This window comes from Peromyscus californicus, unplaced genomic scaffold (genome assembly GCF_007827085.1).
Source record: "Peromyscus californicus insignis strain IS unplaced genomic scaffold, ASM782708v3 Scaffold_7__1_contigs__length_154581171, whole genome shotgun sequence".
In the NCBI taxonomy this organism is placed as follows: Eukaryota; Metazoa; Chordata; class Mammalia; order Rodentia; family Cricetidae; genus Peromyscus; species Peromyscus californicus.
The window spans coordinates 65080873-65095805 of record NW_026294595.1 but is presented as its reverse complement, the minus strand read 5'-3'; the positions used below and the strand labels follow the sequence as shown (position 1 = coordinate 65095805).

At 37.0% G+C, this 14933-nt stretch overlaps 1 protein-coding gene across 1 annotated transcript; it reads left to right on the top strand.

The window, feature by feature from the left end:
* Positions 1 to 869: 869 nt before the first annotated feature.
* Positions 870 to 1805, top strand: LOC128101692 (olfactory receptor 4C15-like). The gene has a single exon (XM_052725007.1). The coding sequence runs from the start codon at positions 870 to 872 to the stop codon at positions 1803 to 1805; it is 936 nt and encodes a 311-aa protein (XP_052580967.1).
* The last annotated feature ends 13128 nt before the right edge of the window (positions 1806 to 14933 follow it).

Sequence of the window (14933 nt, the reverse complement as noted above, 5' to 3'; positions counted from 1 at the left end):
CTTTTTATGAATACATTTCTGTTGGACATATAGAAAAGAGAAATCTATAACACTTTAAAGCTGCATCTACATAGGAAAAATGAATTCAAGAGCTAGAATATTTACATATATGTTTTATTAAAGATTTTTCTATTGAAAGAGTTTTCAACTGGAAGAATTAATGGCATGTTAATGTGAGCCTTATTTAGATATTTTTAACTTGACCGTCCTCTTGATCTTTGGTGATATGAAGGTAATTTTTTTAATCAACAAGTTTTATAGAAAATTCATATGAATTTCAAGCCATATGTCTTACTCTATCAAATTTTTATTGTATATATAATTGGTAAGTAATTAAGTCTCAAGACCATATATTATATTCACCATGAAGTTTCTCTTCTTCACCAATGTGATTTTCACCAATTTTCATTTGCAGGTCATTGATCCATTGGCTTCTATTCCTTCATCATCTACCCTCTTGTCTTATCAAGATTCCTCATGCATAAATAAAGAAAATAATAGATGCTTGAATGATTATATAGAGAAGTAGACTTTAGAAAAACAATCATTACTCCGAAGTTCTCACTGAGATAAAATATCTCAATCATCATCCTGTTCAATCTATTTAGTAGTCATGTGTGCTGGGACTTGTGTCTCCAAAGTCACCAGGTTAATGATAGTTTTGTTCATTTGATCTTAATATGTTTATTAACATTTGCACAAAAATTAGTTATACTATCTCCTGGAAACATACTGTGGACAAGAAAGTTGAGTACTAAGCATTTTTGCATTATTTTATTTGTTGTTGATAATATTAAAATACATGAAAAAATTCTTTCTCATATTTAGGTTTATGTAAACTCATTTATTTTGTCTTTTTTTCAAGAATCATGCTAAACCAGAGCTTTGTCACTGAGTTCATACTGCTGGGACTTTCACAGAACCCAAAAGTTGAGAAAATATTGTTTGTTTTCTTTTTGTTGGTGTATCTTTTTACTATTGGGGGCAACATGATAATTATGGTAACAATTGTGTGCAGTCCCACACTCTTTGGCATCCCCATGTACTACTTTTTGTCTTTTCTATCTTTCTTGGATGCATGCATTTCTTCTGTAACCACACCCAAGATGATTATAGACTTATTCTTTGAGAGGAAGATCATCTCCTTTGAATATTGCATGACACAGCTATTTGCTGTCCACTTCTTCGCTGGGGCAGAAGTGATTGTTCTGTCAGCCATGGCCTATGACCGCTATGTGGCCATTTGCAAGCCCCTTCACTATTCTTCCATCGTGAACAGGAGGGTGTGTGGCATTCTGGTAGGAGTAGCCTGGGCAGGAGGCTTCTTGCATGCTATCATACAAATTATCTTCACATTGCAGCTGCCCTTCTGTGGACCCAATTTTATTGATCATTTCATATGTGACTTGTTCCCGTTACTGAAGCTTGCCTGCACTGACACACATATTTTTGGCATTTTAGTGTTTGCCAACAGTGGGGCTTTCTGCATCATTATTTTTTCTTTATTGGTTGTTTCTTATGGTGTCATCTTGTTCTCTCTAAGATCTCACAGCTCTGAAGGGCGGCATAAAGCTCTCTCCACCTGTGGATCCCACATTACTGTTGTGCTTTTGTTCTTTGTCCCATGCATATTAATATATGCACGAAATAATTCTTCATTATCATTGGAGAAAAATGTTTTTATATTTTCTCATGTCTTGACACCATTGGTGAATCCCATAGTTTACACTTTCAGGAATAAAGAAATGAAGAATGCCATTGGGAAAATGTGGAGGAGATTGTTTAATTTTCCTGGTAAACATTAAGTCATTTAATTTTTAGGGATAGGAATATGGCTCAATTTGTTCCAAAACTTGGTGTGTGTTCATGAGGACCTGAGTTGAGATCTTGATGTGCCTTTCCATCTTGCTGTGAATTTCTGATTCCAGTACAACTAAGGCAAATATTGGACAACACTTTTAATGTCAACACTAACTTTAGAGTCTGTGGTGATATTTTAATTGTGCTTAAATGTGATTTTATTTGTATGTTAATAAATAAAGTTTGCCTGGTGATCAGAGGTCACATAGTGAGGTCATATAGCAAGCCATAAGCAGAATTCTGGGTGGTGGTAGCACACACCCTTAATCTGATCACATGGCAGGCAGAGTCTATGTGTGGTCAAGGACACAGCCAAGAGTGGTGACATGAGCTTTTAATCCCAGTACCAACCATAGAGACCTGGAGGTCTGTATAGACAGGCAGTGATGAGGAAGTCATGTGGCTGGGTTTAGAGCCAATGAGAAGGCAGAACAAAAAGGCAATGAAAACACAAGTCAGACAGGAAGAAGCTCTCTCTGGGGAAGACTGCAGGGAGTCTGACTCTTCACTAGTTGCTCTGACCTCTTTGGCTATTACCTCTGTATGTTCCTCTGTGTTTTTTATTTAATAAGACTATTTAGAAAATCATCTACAAGAGTTAATGCTTCTAGATTACTTAAGACACTTTATCCCACACCATCAGGTAGGCCCACTCTTTCCACACCATAAACCGGATTCTCTGGAAACTTGTTCCCTTGACTATCAGATTGACACTGCTATCTCCATTTATGTTCTATACCCTTTATTTTGTGAACCACTGAGAAAGCATAGCTCTTCCTCATCCCATAGGCTTCGTGGCTTTTCCTGGATCTCCTCATAGTGCTTCGATATTTATAAGCTCCTTTCAGAACTCCCATAAGCAGCCTACTCCTAAGTCATCTTACTCCCTAGCACTTCCAGGTAGGACTCAGCCTACAGAATCCAATTTCCCATGCATGCCTGTGCATAGTAAGTCAGGTATACAGAAATTGTTAGTGTCTGATGATTCACATTAATTAGCAATGTCAGCAGATATAGATTATAATTCATGTAAAATTATTCTTCTGTGTTAGAACACAAATGTGAAATTTACATAGAAAGAGTATATCTTTTGTATCTTGAAATGTGAATATTTAAATTGTGCTTATTCTGGGTAACATCATCCTAAAATTTCAAGAATCATTTAAAATTTTCATGTCCTATAGTGTTTGAATTAATACAGAGTGGGTGCGAATCAATATTTAAGAAAATAATGTACCAAAATGTTTGGTATTTTCCCTTTCTGAATGGGTCTAATGTGCAACTTCAAGTTTTTTTTTCTTTATCAAGAATGGACTCCATGCTCAGTCCTCTTATATTAAACATGCTCTCAAATCATCTTACAGATGATATGAAAGGAATGAAATCCTCTGATGTCTAGAATATACATTTTTAGAATTTTCAAACTCTGATAAAAACTAGAATTAGAGTCTCATACCTTAAATCCATTACCTGACAGGCTTTTTTTTTTTTGCGAACATTGCTGCAAGTTCAAGCCAAGTCTGGTCTAAATAAAGAGACAGTTCGCAAAAATAACAGAAAATTTATGAATTCTCAAGATGAATTTTCTGAAAGAGCAGAAAATTTAAATCAGTTAACAAAAATCAGGAACAACTCATAGGTGTCCACTCTCAGGCCTATTCAATACAGTACTTCATTTATCAGCGAATGCAATAAGACAAGGCAAAGAAATAAAATGGATACAGTGTCAGATAGTTTTGATCCTCATCTTCACATAATCTTCAATCACTTAGGAAACCAGCTTGCAGGCACATATGTGAGGGATATTCTCAATTAGGCTATCCTCTAGAAACACCATTGAGGGTTCCTCTTGGATAATGTGGGAAGACCCACCTGACAAATGGAAGCTCTTCTCTTAGCTTGTGTCATGAATGCTACACACAAAAGGAAGCTAGCAAAGAGAAGATACTCCTTGGTCTGTGTGGTGATATTTTATTTGTGCACCCCATCTGGATCTCTGTGAGTTGAAGGATACACTGGGAACAGAGCCAGGCATGGGGACACATATTTTTAATCCCAGCACTAACCATGGAGGTCTGGAGGTCTGAACAGACAGACAGGAAGTGATAGAGCCCTCTTTGTCTGGGCAGAAAGAGGAAGAGATGTGACTGGGCAGAGAGAGGAATTAAGAAGGCAGGGACAGAAAGGCACATAGATGTGGGTATACAGGAAGTAGGTCTCTCTTTGACTGAGGCTTTCCTAGTGGTAAGAACGTGGGTGGCTTCTTTCTGCTTCCCTGATCTCTCAGTTTTTACCCCAATATCTGGCTTCAGGTTTTTTATTAATAAGATCATTTAACAATTTGTCTTACAGCTCTGCTTTGAAATTATGGTTGCACTGTGACCAACTGCTTCAAATTCCTGGTGTCATAAGCACCAACCATGATGAATTGCCCAATGGAAATGTATAACCCAAAATACTTTCTTTCATTAGATTGCTATATCAGGAATTCTGTTGCTGCAATGAAAAACATAACTGATACAAAATTTAGTATAAGGAATGAGGTTATTGTTCTAATAAACATAATCTAGGTTTCTTAAGCTTTCAGAACTTGTTTGTGGTATATTAGTCTAGGAAATCCCTAGCATGCCAGAGACAGTGTTTCAAAGGCCACCCTGGTAGGAGCTTTGAAAATAAGAATACAGAGAAATTATGGACAATGAAAGCTTTCACCATGAGATTTCAGAATCAATGAATGATTCTATTAGAATATACACCAGGGGACATTTGAATGGTATTTGCTGAAAAATCTGAATTCATTTTTTGTCTCTGTTCTGAGAACATGACTGAAGTTGAATTTAAAGGCAATGCTTAATTTATTTGGTGAGACGAAATTTCAGGAGAGCAGAATATTCATTCTGTGGTTTGGCTCTCTTATATTGCACTTGGCCACATAAACAATGAAAGTGAACAACAATATGTGCATATTACTACCCCTCCATGACACACAATTGGTTTGTTATGTAGAAAAGAATTCCAGCAATTTAAGTTTAGAAGACTAGGTGTGTGCTTAAAAAAAAAGAGTCTAAATATAAAAAATGAAACACTCTATGCTGTACTCTGTAATAGCAAGTATGATCCAAAGGCAAGACCCAATCAATCAAGGGATCCTACTTCTAAAATGTGACCTTATCTGACAGGAAAAAGAAAATAGTAACTGAGAATGAAGCAGAAGGAATTCAGTTCTCCCTGGGGGCAACTGCCTAGGGAGTGGGTTCTCCAGGATTATGACAAGAAAGACAACAAACCTGCAGACAGTGTCAGACTATTGTTGCCTCCCCCAGCTGAAGGGTGGAAGAGTTTGCAATGCTGTCTTTGCGGGATTGGCTTTGGGGGAATGAAAGATATAAGATTGTAGAAGAGGGTTGTGGAAAGTTGCATTATTTTTTCAGAGAAGTTGAAGTTAAAACATGTATGTCATGGCTGGAGTGTCTGTAGAGTCACAGAAGGTAACTGGTTGAAGTGTGAAGAGAAAACCTAAGATACAGTGAAGACCCAAGACTATTATAAACGCCAGAACCATAGAACATTCTCTACACATCTCTCCACAGAGATTGGAGCCACCTCATGGGAAAGGATGCTGGTTATCGGCAGCAGAAATAAAGAGTGACGTGTCAGATGATACATCACATGCTCTAGATGCTACAGCACATGGAGCTGCAGAGTTTTGTGTTTGCTCTTCTGAGTTGTCATTGTACTTTAGACCTGTCATTCCTGTGTTTGACTACAGACATCACTTCTTTTTTTTTTTCTAGGTTCTCCTCCTTCTCTTGCTCCTTCTTTTCTCTCAGATTTCTCCTTCTATGTACACTCTCTGCATTCCAGCCCTGACTATCCTTTCCCCTGCCTTGGTATTGCCTATTCAGTTCTTTTTTTTAATTTTTTTAAATTTTATAATTTAATTTAATTTTATGTATCAGCCACAGATTCCTCTGTCCTCCCCGCTCTCCCCCCTGCCTTCCTACCAGTCCACCCTCCATTCCCATCTCCTCCAGGGCAAAGACTCCCCTGGGGATTCAATTCAACCTGGTAGATTCAGTCCTGGCAGGTCCAGTCCCCTCCCACCAAGCGGAGGGAAATGTCCCTGTGTAAGCCCCAGGTTCCAAACAGCAAGCTCATGCACTAAGGACATGTCTAGTCCCACTGCCTGGATGCCTCCCAGACAGTTCAAGCTAATCAACTGTCTCACTTATCCAGAGGGCCTGATCCAGTTGGGAGCTCCTAGCTATTTGTTCATTGTTCATGTGTATCCATGAGTTTGGCCATTTGTCCCTGTGCTTTTTCCAATCTTGGTCTCAACAATTCTTATTCATACAATCCCTCCTCTTTCTGCCAATTGGACTCCTGGAGCTCCACCTGGGGCCTGGCCATGGATCTTTGCATCTGCTTCCCTCAGTCATTGGATGAGATTTCTAGCATGACAGTTAGGGTGTTTGACCATCTTATCACCAGTGTAGGTCAGTTCAGGCTTTCTCTCAATCTTTGCCAGTAGTCTATTGTGGAGGTACCTTTGTGGATTTCTGGGAATCTCTTTATCACTCTGCTTCTTCCTATTCCCATGTGGTCTTCATTTATCATGGTCTCTTATTCCTTGTTCTCATTCTCTGTTTTTGATTCAGCTGGGATCTCCTGCTCCCCTAAGCTCTCCTTCCCTCGAAACTTGCCCTTCATTACCCCCACTCATGGCCAGGTTGTTCATGTAGCTCTCATCCATTTCTCTTTCGCTTTGATCCCTGTGTCTTTCTCAGGGTCCTGTTTTCTAGGTAGCCTCCCTGGAGTTGTGAGTAGCAGCCTAGTCATCTTTGTTTTACATACCATGCTTGTCTTTCTGAGTCTGGGTTACCCCACTCAGACTGATTTTTTCTATATCTATCCATTTGCCTGCAAACCTCATGATGTCATTGTTTTTCTCTGCTGAGTAGTACTCCATTGGGTGTATGTACCACATTTTATTTATCCATTCTTCAGTTGAAGGGAATCTAGGTTGTTTCCAGGTTCTGGCTATTACAAACAATGCTGATATGAACATAGCTGAGCAAGTGCCTTTGTGGTATGATTGAGCATTCCTTGGGTATATGCCCAAGAGTGGTATAGCTGGATCTTGGTGGAGATTGATTCCCTAATTTCCAATAAAGCGTCATATTGATTTTCAAAGTGGTTTACAAGCCTGCATTCCCACCAGCAGTGGAGGAGAGTTCCCCTAGCTCCACATCCTCTCCAGCATAAGGTGTCTTCAGTGTTTTTGATCTTAACCATTCTGACAGGTGTAAGATGGTATCTCAGAGTTGTTTTGATTTGTATTTCCCTGATAATTAAGGATGTTGAACAATTCCTTAAATGCATTTCAGCCATTCAAGTTTCCTCTGTTGAGAATTCTCTGTTTAATTCTATAGCCCATTTCTTAATTGACAGTTGGGCATTTTGATGTCTATTTTCTCTTGTTCCTTATATATTCTGGATATCAGTCCTCTGTCAGATGTGGGGTTGTTGAAGACCTTTTCCCATTCTGTAGGGAGTCGGTTTGTCTTGTTGACCGTGTCCTTTGCTCTACAAAAGCTTCTCAGTTTCAAGAGGTCCCATTAATTGATTGTTTCTCTCAGTGTCTGAGCTACTGGTGTTATATTTAGGAAGTGATCTCCTATGTAAATACCTTCAAGAATACTTCCAACTTTCTCTTCTAGCAGGTTCAGAGTACCTGGATTTATGTTGAGGTCTTCGATCCACTTGGACTTAAGATTTGTGCACGGTGACAGATATGGATCTATTTGCAGCCTTCTACACGTTGATATCCCGTTATGCGAGCACCATTTGTTGAAGATGCTTTCTTTTTTCCATTGTACAGTTTTGGCTTCTTTGTCAAAAATTATATGTTCATAGGTGTGCAGATTAATATCAGGGTCTTCAGTTCGATTCCAATGGTTCACATGTCGGTTTTTATGCCAGTACCAAGCTGTTTTTATTACTGTAGCTCTATAGTAGAGCTTGAAGTCAGGGACCATGATGCCTCCAGAGGTTGTTTTATTGTACGGGATTCTTTTGGCTATCCTGGGTTTTTCGTTTTTCCATATGAAGTTGAGTATTATTCTTTCCATGTCTGTGAAGAATTGTGTTGGTATTTTGATGGGGATTGCATTGAATCTGTAGATTGCTTTTGGTAAAATTGCCATTTTTACTATGTTAATCCTGCCTATCCATGAGCATGGGAGATCTTTCCATTTTCTGACATCTCCTTCAATTTCTTTTTTTAAGGAACTTGAAGTTCTTGTCATTTAGGTCCTTCACTTGCTTAGTTAGTGTTACCTCAAGGTATTTTATATCATTTGTGGCTATTGTAAAGGGTGATGTATCTCTGATTTCCTTCTCTGTGTGTTTGACAATTGTATATAGGAGGGCTACTGATTTTTTTTTTGAGTTAATCTTGTATCCTGCTATGTTGCTGAAGGTGTTTATAAGCTGTATCAGTTCCTTGGTTGAATCTTTGGGATCACTCAAGTGTACTGTCATGTCATCTGCAAATAGGGAAAGCTTGACTTCTTCCTTTCCAATTTGTATCCCCTTAATCTCCTTATGTTGTCTTATTGCTCTGGCTAGAATTTCAAGTACTATATTGAATAAGTATGGGGAGAGCGGACAGCCTTCCCTTATTCTTGATCTTAGTGGAATCACTTTGAGTTTCTCTCCATTTAATTGGATGTTGGCTGTTGGCTTGCTGTAAATTGCCTTTATTATATTTAGATATGTTCTCTGTATTCCTGATTGCTCCAAGACCTTTATCATGAAGGGGTGTTGGATTTTGTCAAATGCCTTTTCTGCATCTAGTGAGATGATCATGTGGTTTTTTTCCTTTGAGTTTGTTTATATGGTGTATTACATTGACAGACTTTCATATGTTGAACCACCCTTGCATCCCTAGAATGAAGCCTACTTGATCATGATGGATAATTGTCTTGATGTGTTCTTCGAGTCTGTTTGCCAGTATTTTATTGTGTTATTTTTCATCAATGTTCATGAGGGAAATCAGTCTGTAGTTCTCTTTCTTTGTTGTATCCTTGTTTGGTTTAGGAATCAGGGTAATTATAGCCTCATAGAAGGAGTTTGGTATTGTTCCTTCTGTTTCTATTGTGTGGAACAATTTAAAGAGTATTGGTAATAACTCTTCTTTGAAGATCTGGTAGAATTCTGTGCTGAAACCATCTGGTCCTGCGCTTTTTATTTTTAGTAGACTTTTAATGACTGATTCTATGTCTTTAGGGGTTATTGGAGTATTTATATAGTTTTTCTGGTCTTGATTTAACTTAGGTATATGGTATCTATCCAGAAAATTATCCATTTCTTTTAGATGTTCAGGTTTTGTGGAATATAGGTTTTTGAAGTATGACCAGATGATTCTCTGTATTTCCTTAATGTCTGTTGTTATATCCCCCTTTTCATTTCTGATTTTGTTAATTTGGATGCTCTCTCTCTGTCTTTTGGTTAGTTTGGATAAGGGCTTTTCTATTTTGTTGATTTTCTCAAAGAACCAACTCTGTTTCTTTAATTTTTGTATTGTTCTCTTTGTTTCTATTTTATTGATTTCAGCTCTCACTTTGATAATTTCCTGGCGTCTATTCTTCCTGGGAGACATTGCTTCTTGTTGTTCTAGAGTTTTCAGGTATACTGTTAAGTCACTAGTATGAGATTTCTCCAACTTCTTTATGTGGGCATTTAGTGCTATGAATTTCCCTTTTAGCACTGCTTTCATAGTGTCCCATAAGTTTGGGTATGTGTTGTCTTCATTTTCATTGATCTCTAGGAAGTCTTTAATTTCTTTCTTTATTTCTTCCTTAACCCATTGATTAAGGGTTGAGCATTATTCAGTTTCCATGAGATTGTAGGTTTTCTGTAGTTTTTGTTGTTGTTGAAATCTAACTTTAAACCATGGTGGTCTGATACAACGCAGGAGGTTATTCCAATTGTTTTGTATCTGTTGAGATTTGCTTTGTAGCCAAGTATGTGGCCGGTTTTAGAGAAGGTTCCATGGGGTGCTGAGAAGAAGGTATATTCTTTTTTGTTAGGATGGAATGTTCTGTAGATATCGATTAGGTCCATTTGAGTCATAACATCAGTTAAGTCCTTTATTTCTCTGTTATGTTTCAATTTGGGAGATCTGTCCAATGGTGAAATTGGGGTGTTGAAGTCTCCTACTATTAATGTGTGGAATTTTATATGTGGTTTAAACTTTAGTAATGTTTCTTTTACATATGTGGGTGCCCTTGTGTTTGGGGCAAAATGATCAGAATTGAAACTTCATCTTGGTGGATCTTTCCTGTGATGAGTATGTAATGCCCTTCTTGATCTCTTTTGATTGATTTTAGTTTGAAGTCTGTTTTGCTGGATATCAGGATCGCTACACCCACTTGTTTCTTAAGACCGTTTGATTGGAAAGTCTTTTCCCAGCCTTTTATTCTTAGGTAGTGTCTATCATTGAATTTGAGATGTGTTTCTTGTATGCAGCAGAAAGATGGGTCCTGCTTTCGTATCCATTCTGTAATCCTGTGTCTTTTTATAGGTGAATTAAGTCCATTGATATTTTGGATTTTAATGACCAGTGATTGTTCATTCCTGTTATTTTTTGGTGGTAGTGTGTGTGTACTTCTCTTCTTTGAGGTTTAGTGCTGTGGCTTTATCTATTGCCTGTGTTTTCGAGGGTGTATCTGACTTCCTTTGGTTGGAATTTTCCTTCTAGTGCTTTCTGTAGGGCTGGGTTTGTGGATAACTATTGTTTAAATCTGGCTTTGTCTTGTTCACTCCATCTATGATGATTGAAAGTTTTGCTGCGTATATTAGTCCTGGCTTGCATCCATGGTCTCTTAGTGTCTACATTATATCTGTCCAGGTCCTTCTGGCTTTCAAAGTCTCCATTGAAAAATTGGGTGTTATTTTGATGGGTTTGCCTTTATAACTCACTTGGCCTTTTTCCTTAGCTACTCTTAATATTCTTTCTTTATTCTGTACGTTTAGTTGTTTAATTATTATGTGGCGAGGGGACTTTTTTGTGGGGTCTAGTCTGTTTGGTGTTCTATAGGCTTCTTGTATCTTCATAGGCATTTCCTTCTTTAAGTTGGGAAAGTTTTCTTCTATGATCTTGTTGAATATATTTTCTGTGAACTTGAGTTGGTATTCTTCTCCTTCCTCTATCCCTATTATTCGTAGGTTTGGTCTTTTCATGGTGTCCCAAATTTCTTGGACATTTTGGGTCATGACTTTGTTGACTTTAGTGTTTTCTGTGACTGATGAATCTATTTCTTCCACTGTATCTTCAACGCCAGAGATCCTCTCTTTCATCTCTTGCATTCTGTTGGTTATATTTGCATCTGAAGTTCCTGTTCATTTACTAAGATTTTCTATTTTCTGCATTCCCTCTGCTTGTGTCTTCTTCATTTTTTCTATTTCCCTTTTCAGTTCTTGGCCTGTTTCCTTCATCTGTTTCATTGCTTTTTCATGATTTTCTTTCAGGGCTTTATTGTTTTCTTCTGCTTTATTTGTCCTTTCCTCTAGTTTTTTATAGCATTCTTCCCATTTTTTGTTTGTCTTTTCCTCAATTTCATTTGTGATTCCTTCTATATAAGCCTCTACCTTCTTCATGATGTTATTCATAAGGCTGTTTTCTTCTGCTTCTTCCAATTTTTGATGTTCAGGTCTAGATGTTGGAGGGCTAGTTTCTGGTGATGCTGTATTGCTCTTCATTTTGTTGTATATACTTCTGCCTTGATATCTGCCCATCTCTTTGTGGTTCGTTCTTGGTCTTATCAGCGTACTTGGTCCAGACAGAGCTGACAGATTCAGGAAGTTTCTCTCTCTCTCTTGTCCAGATGGGAAGTCTGGGGCAGAATGTGAGCTGGGTGCCTGTCTCTAAGTCTCGGGAAGTGGCTGGGGTCTCGGAAGATGATGGGTGTGGGGGCAGGGCTTGAAGGTTGCAGGGTCTGCTGGGGGTCTTGGAGAAGGGGAGCCTTCCCAGTGAGGGTGGGGGTAGAAGGGATCCTGCCCAATGGCCAGTACAGCTGTTTTCTCTTTTTTGAGATTATAATTTAATATAATATTTCTCCTCTACCTTTCTCCCTGCAAACTATCTCATATACACCTTGTTGCTCTCTTTCACAGTCATGCTATTTTAATTAATTGTTACTATGTGTATATATGTATATATATGTATATTCCTACATATAACTGTCTCAGTGTGTATAATGTTACTCATGCATATTTTTTTCAGAACTGAACATTTCATATTGGGTAACCAATAGGCATGCGTTTTCCTGAAGACTATTTCTCCCCTAGTCCCTGGTTGTCATGACACAACTGGTAGGATATGCTGAAGAGGCAGAGGCAGGAGGATTCCAAGACATTTATTTTTGAGATTACAGATTTATAATGAATTACCTACTTAATATTGTCACATAGCAACACTAGGTCATATGACAATAAAAATTACAACTTTATACTTTCATAAATCTAATGAAAAATTGGAAGAGATTTAAGTATTAAAATGCTTGCCATTTAAACTATGCCAATAATACAGAAGTAGGTTGATAACCTGAATGGTATTGAAATTAGGAAAAATACCAAAATTATTCCAAGAGAAAAATAAGATTCTAAGTAACATTGGAGACATCACTTCCAGAAAATGCATCAAAAGAAACATTAAAATGAGCTGAATTCATGATGTTTCTTTATCACTTGACTTCTTTTTTAAATTAGTTCCATTCATATCAGGTGGAATACTTGAGTAAATTATTTAATTTCTTGACAAATAAGTATGACTAGACTATCATGAGTTTCTTTTAGGTGATGTCACTAATTCATCCCAATGAGCGATGTGACCTAATTCCACAGGGAAAAAACCATAAAATTTCCCTCTTCCAATTCATGTAAAGGCAGTCATTGGGCATCCCTTTACTGGCTAAGATGCTGACAGCATATTTCTCCCACTCTTTACAGAGAAAATGAAATCCAGAGAAACCAGATTCAAGATTAGTTTTCATAAAAGTACTTTACTTGAAATTATTGAGTGATTTTATCATTCTAAATTTTCTGTATGTAATATATATCCATATATATAATAAGATTGTCAATGAAGAGCATTGAGATTTAATCCTATTCTATATCACTTATGTTAACTATCTGTAGATTATAAAATTGAATTTGCAGGAAAATAATTTAATACAGCATGTTTCCTCTTCAGTAGGACTGACAGGCCAATTAAATTTTATGGGCAAATTTTCTAAATACTATTAGTATACATATTATACATGTTATACATGAAAATTGCAAAGTATTAGAGCCAGCAGAAGATACATGACATTGTATTGCATTCCCATTGGAGAGTGTATAATAATTAAGATCTAGATTGAAACAATATCTGAATAAAGTGTGTAATAACAATATCAGACTAAATGTGTAATAGAGGTTTAGACATTTTGGAGTGATTTGCCCACATAATCTCTGTGTGGGCAATCTTGAATTCAGAGTCATAGGAAATGTGGGTTCTTGACACTCTTGCCCTACAAAGAGGATATTCTTCCCCAAGATTGTTCATTTGTACCCAAGAATTATCATAGAAAATGAATACCTGACATCACTGTCTCAACTGATTTATGAAGCTGCTAATCTAATGTTTAAAATAAAATCATGAAATAAATTATTTTCATTATAGTATACCATTCAAAAAAGATTTATTTTGTTCCATCACATATCAAAACCAAATGTTTTCCTTTTATTATTTTAATTCAAAATATTCAGTTGTAGATTCTGGTAATGATGTGTCAGGAGAAAAGTGTGAGAAGTTGGGTAAATCACTTCTCCTGATGGATATGGAAGAACTGAAATGGGACACTGATAACTCAAGACAAGAGACCACAAGAGATACACTGCATCCCAAGTTCATTCTTACTGTTACAGCTCCATTGTAACAATTACAAGTTCACAGTTAAGTGGAGAAACATGATTTGCAGGCCACTATGTTCAAGGGAATGTAACAAGTATTATTTTTTGTTTTTCAGAAAAACATCTGAGGTATGTCTTAAGTGTTCTTTAGAAAATGAGGAAGACACACACATTCTTGTTCCTTTCCACACTTGCTGAAAAATTTCCCTCTTGATAAGTATCAACATCAGGTGATTGTTCCCTCTGTCTGTGTCACAGATTCATTATATCCTTACATAACCTTAACTCAAACTCCAACAGAAAGGAAATTATATTTTTAAGCCAAGAGATAAATGCCGAAAACCACTGGTCTGTTTTATTTACACTAAAGATTAGAGTTTTCCAAGATTCTCCTCACAGTTGTTTCAGCTTTCCATTTCATTTTCTGTGTTGAATTTGTTTAAGCTTGGCAAAATTCATCAAAATGATATCTTTTATGCTAATACTCAGTTGGCTATTTTAACTAATGTATTTATTAAATATTTTTTCCTTTGAAACCAGGTCCCACTGTATAGCCTTGCTGGCCTCTGTAGAAAAAAGACTGGCTTTGAACTCACAGAGATCCAGTGGTTGCCTCTGCAATGCTGATCACCTGCTCTTCCACATCTGGCCACATTTAATAAATATTTGGAAACACATTTTTAGGATTGAAAGTGAAAATGCTTATTGCATTTTCTAGCTTTAATATGAGGGGAGGTGCCTCGCCTTATTGCAACTTGCTATGCCATGTTTGGTTGATCTCCCTGGGAGGCCTTTCTGCTGTGGGATGGACTTATATATACTGTGACTATGTGTGGAATACAATGATGGTTCAGAAACAATATTTTCTGAAAGTATAACTGCAAAAAATGTAGTGATTAGCCCAAAACTTATATTGGTTCTATCTACCAAAAATATTGTTATTTTTACGATGACCATGAATCATTTCACAACCTCAAACTTTTTCATCTGCTGATTATTCTTCTCTCTGTGTCTGTGTTAAATTGTAATTTTCTTTTTCTTCTTATTCTCTAACTTCAATAAATATAAAAACTATAAAACAATAGCACCTAGTAATTTATACAAGTATACAAAAT

Bases quoted from the DNA above. Each gene is read 5' to 3' on its own strand.
- LOC128101692 (XM_052725007.1), top strand. From the start codon at position 870: ATGCTAAACCAGAGCTTTGTCACTGAGTTCATACTGCTGGGACTTTCA.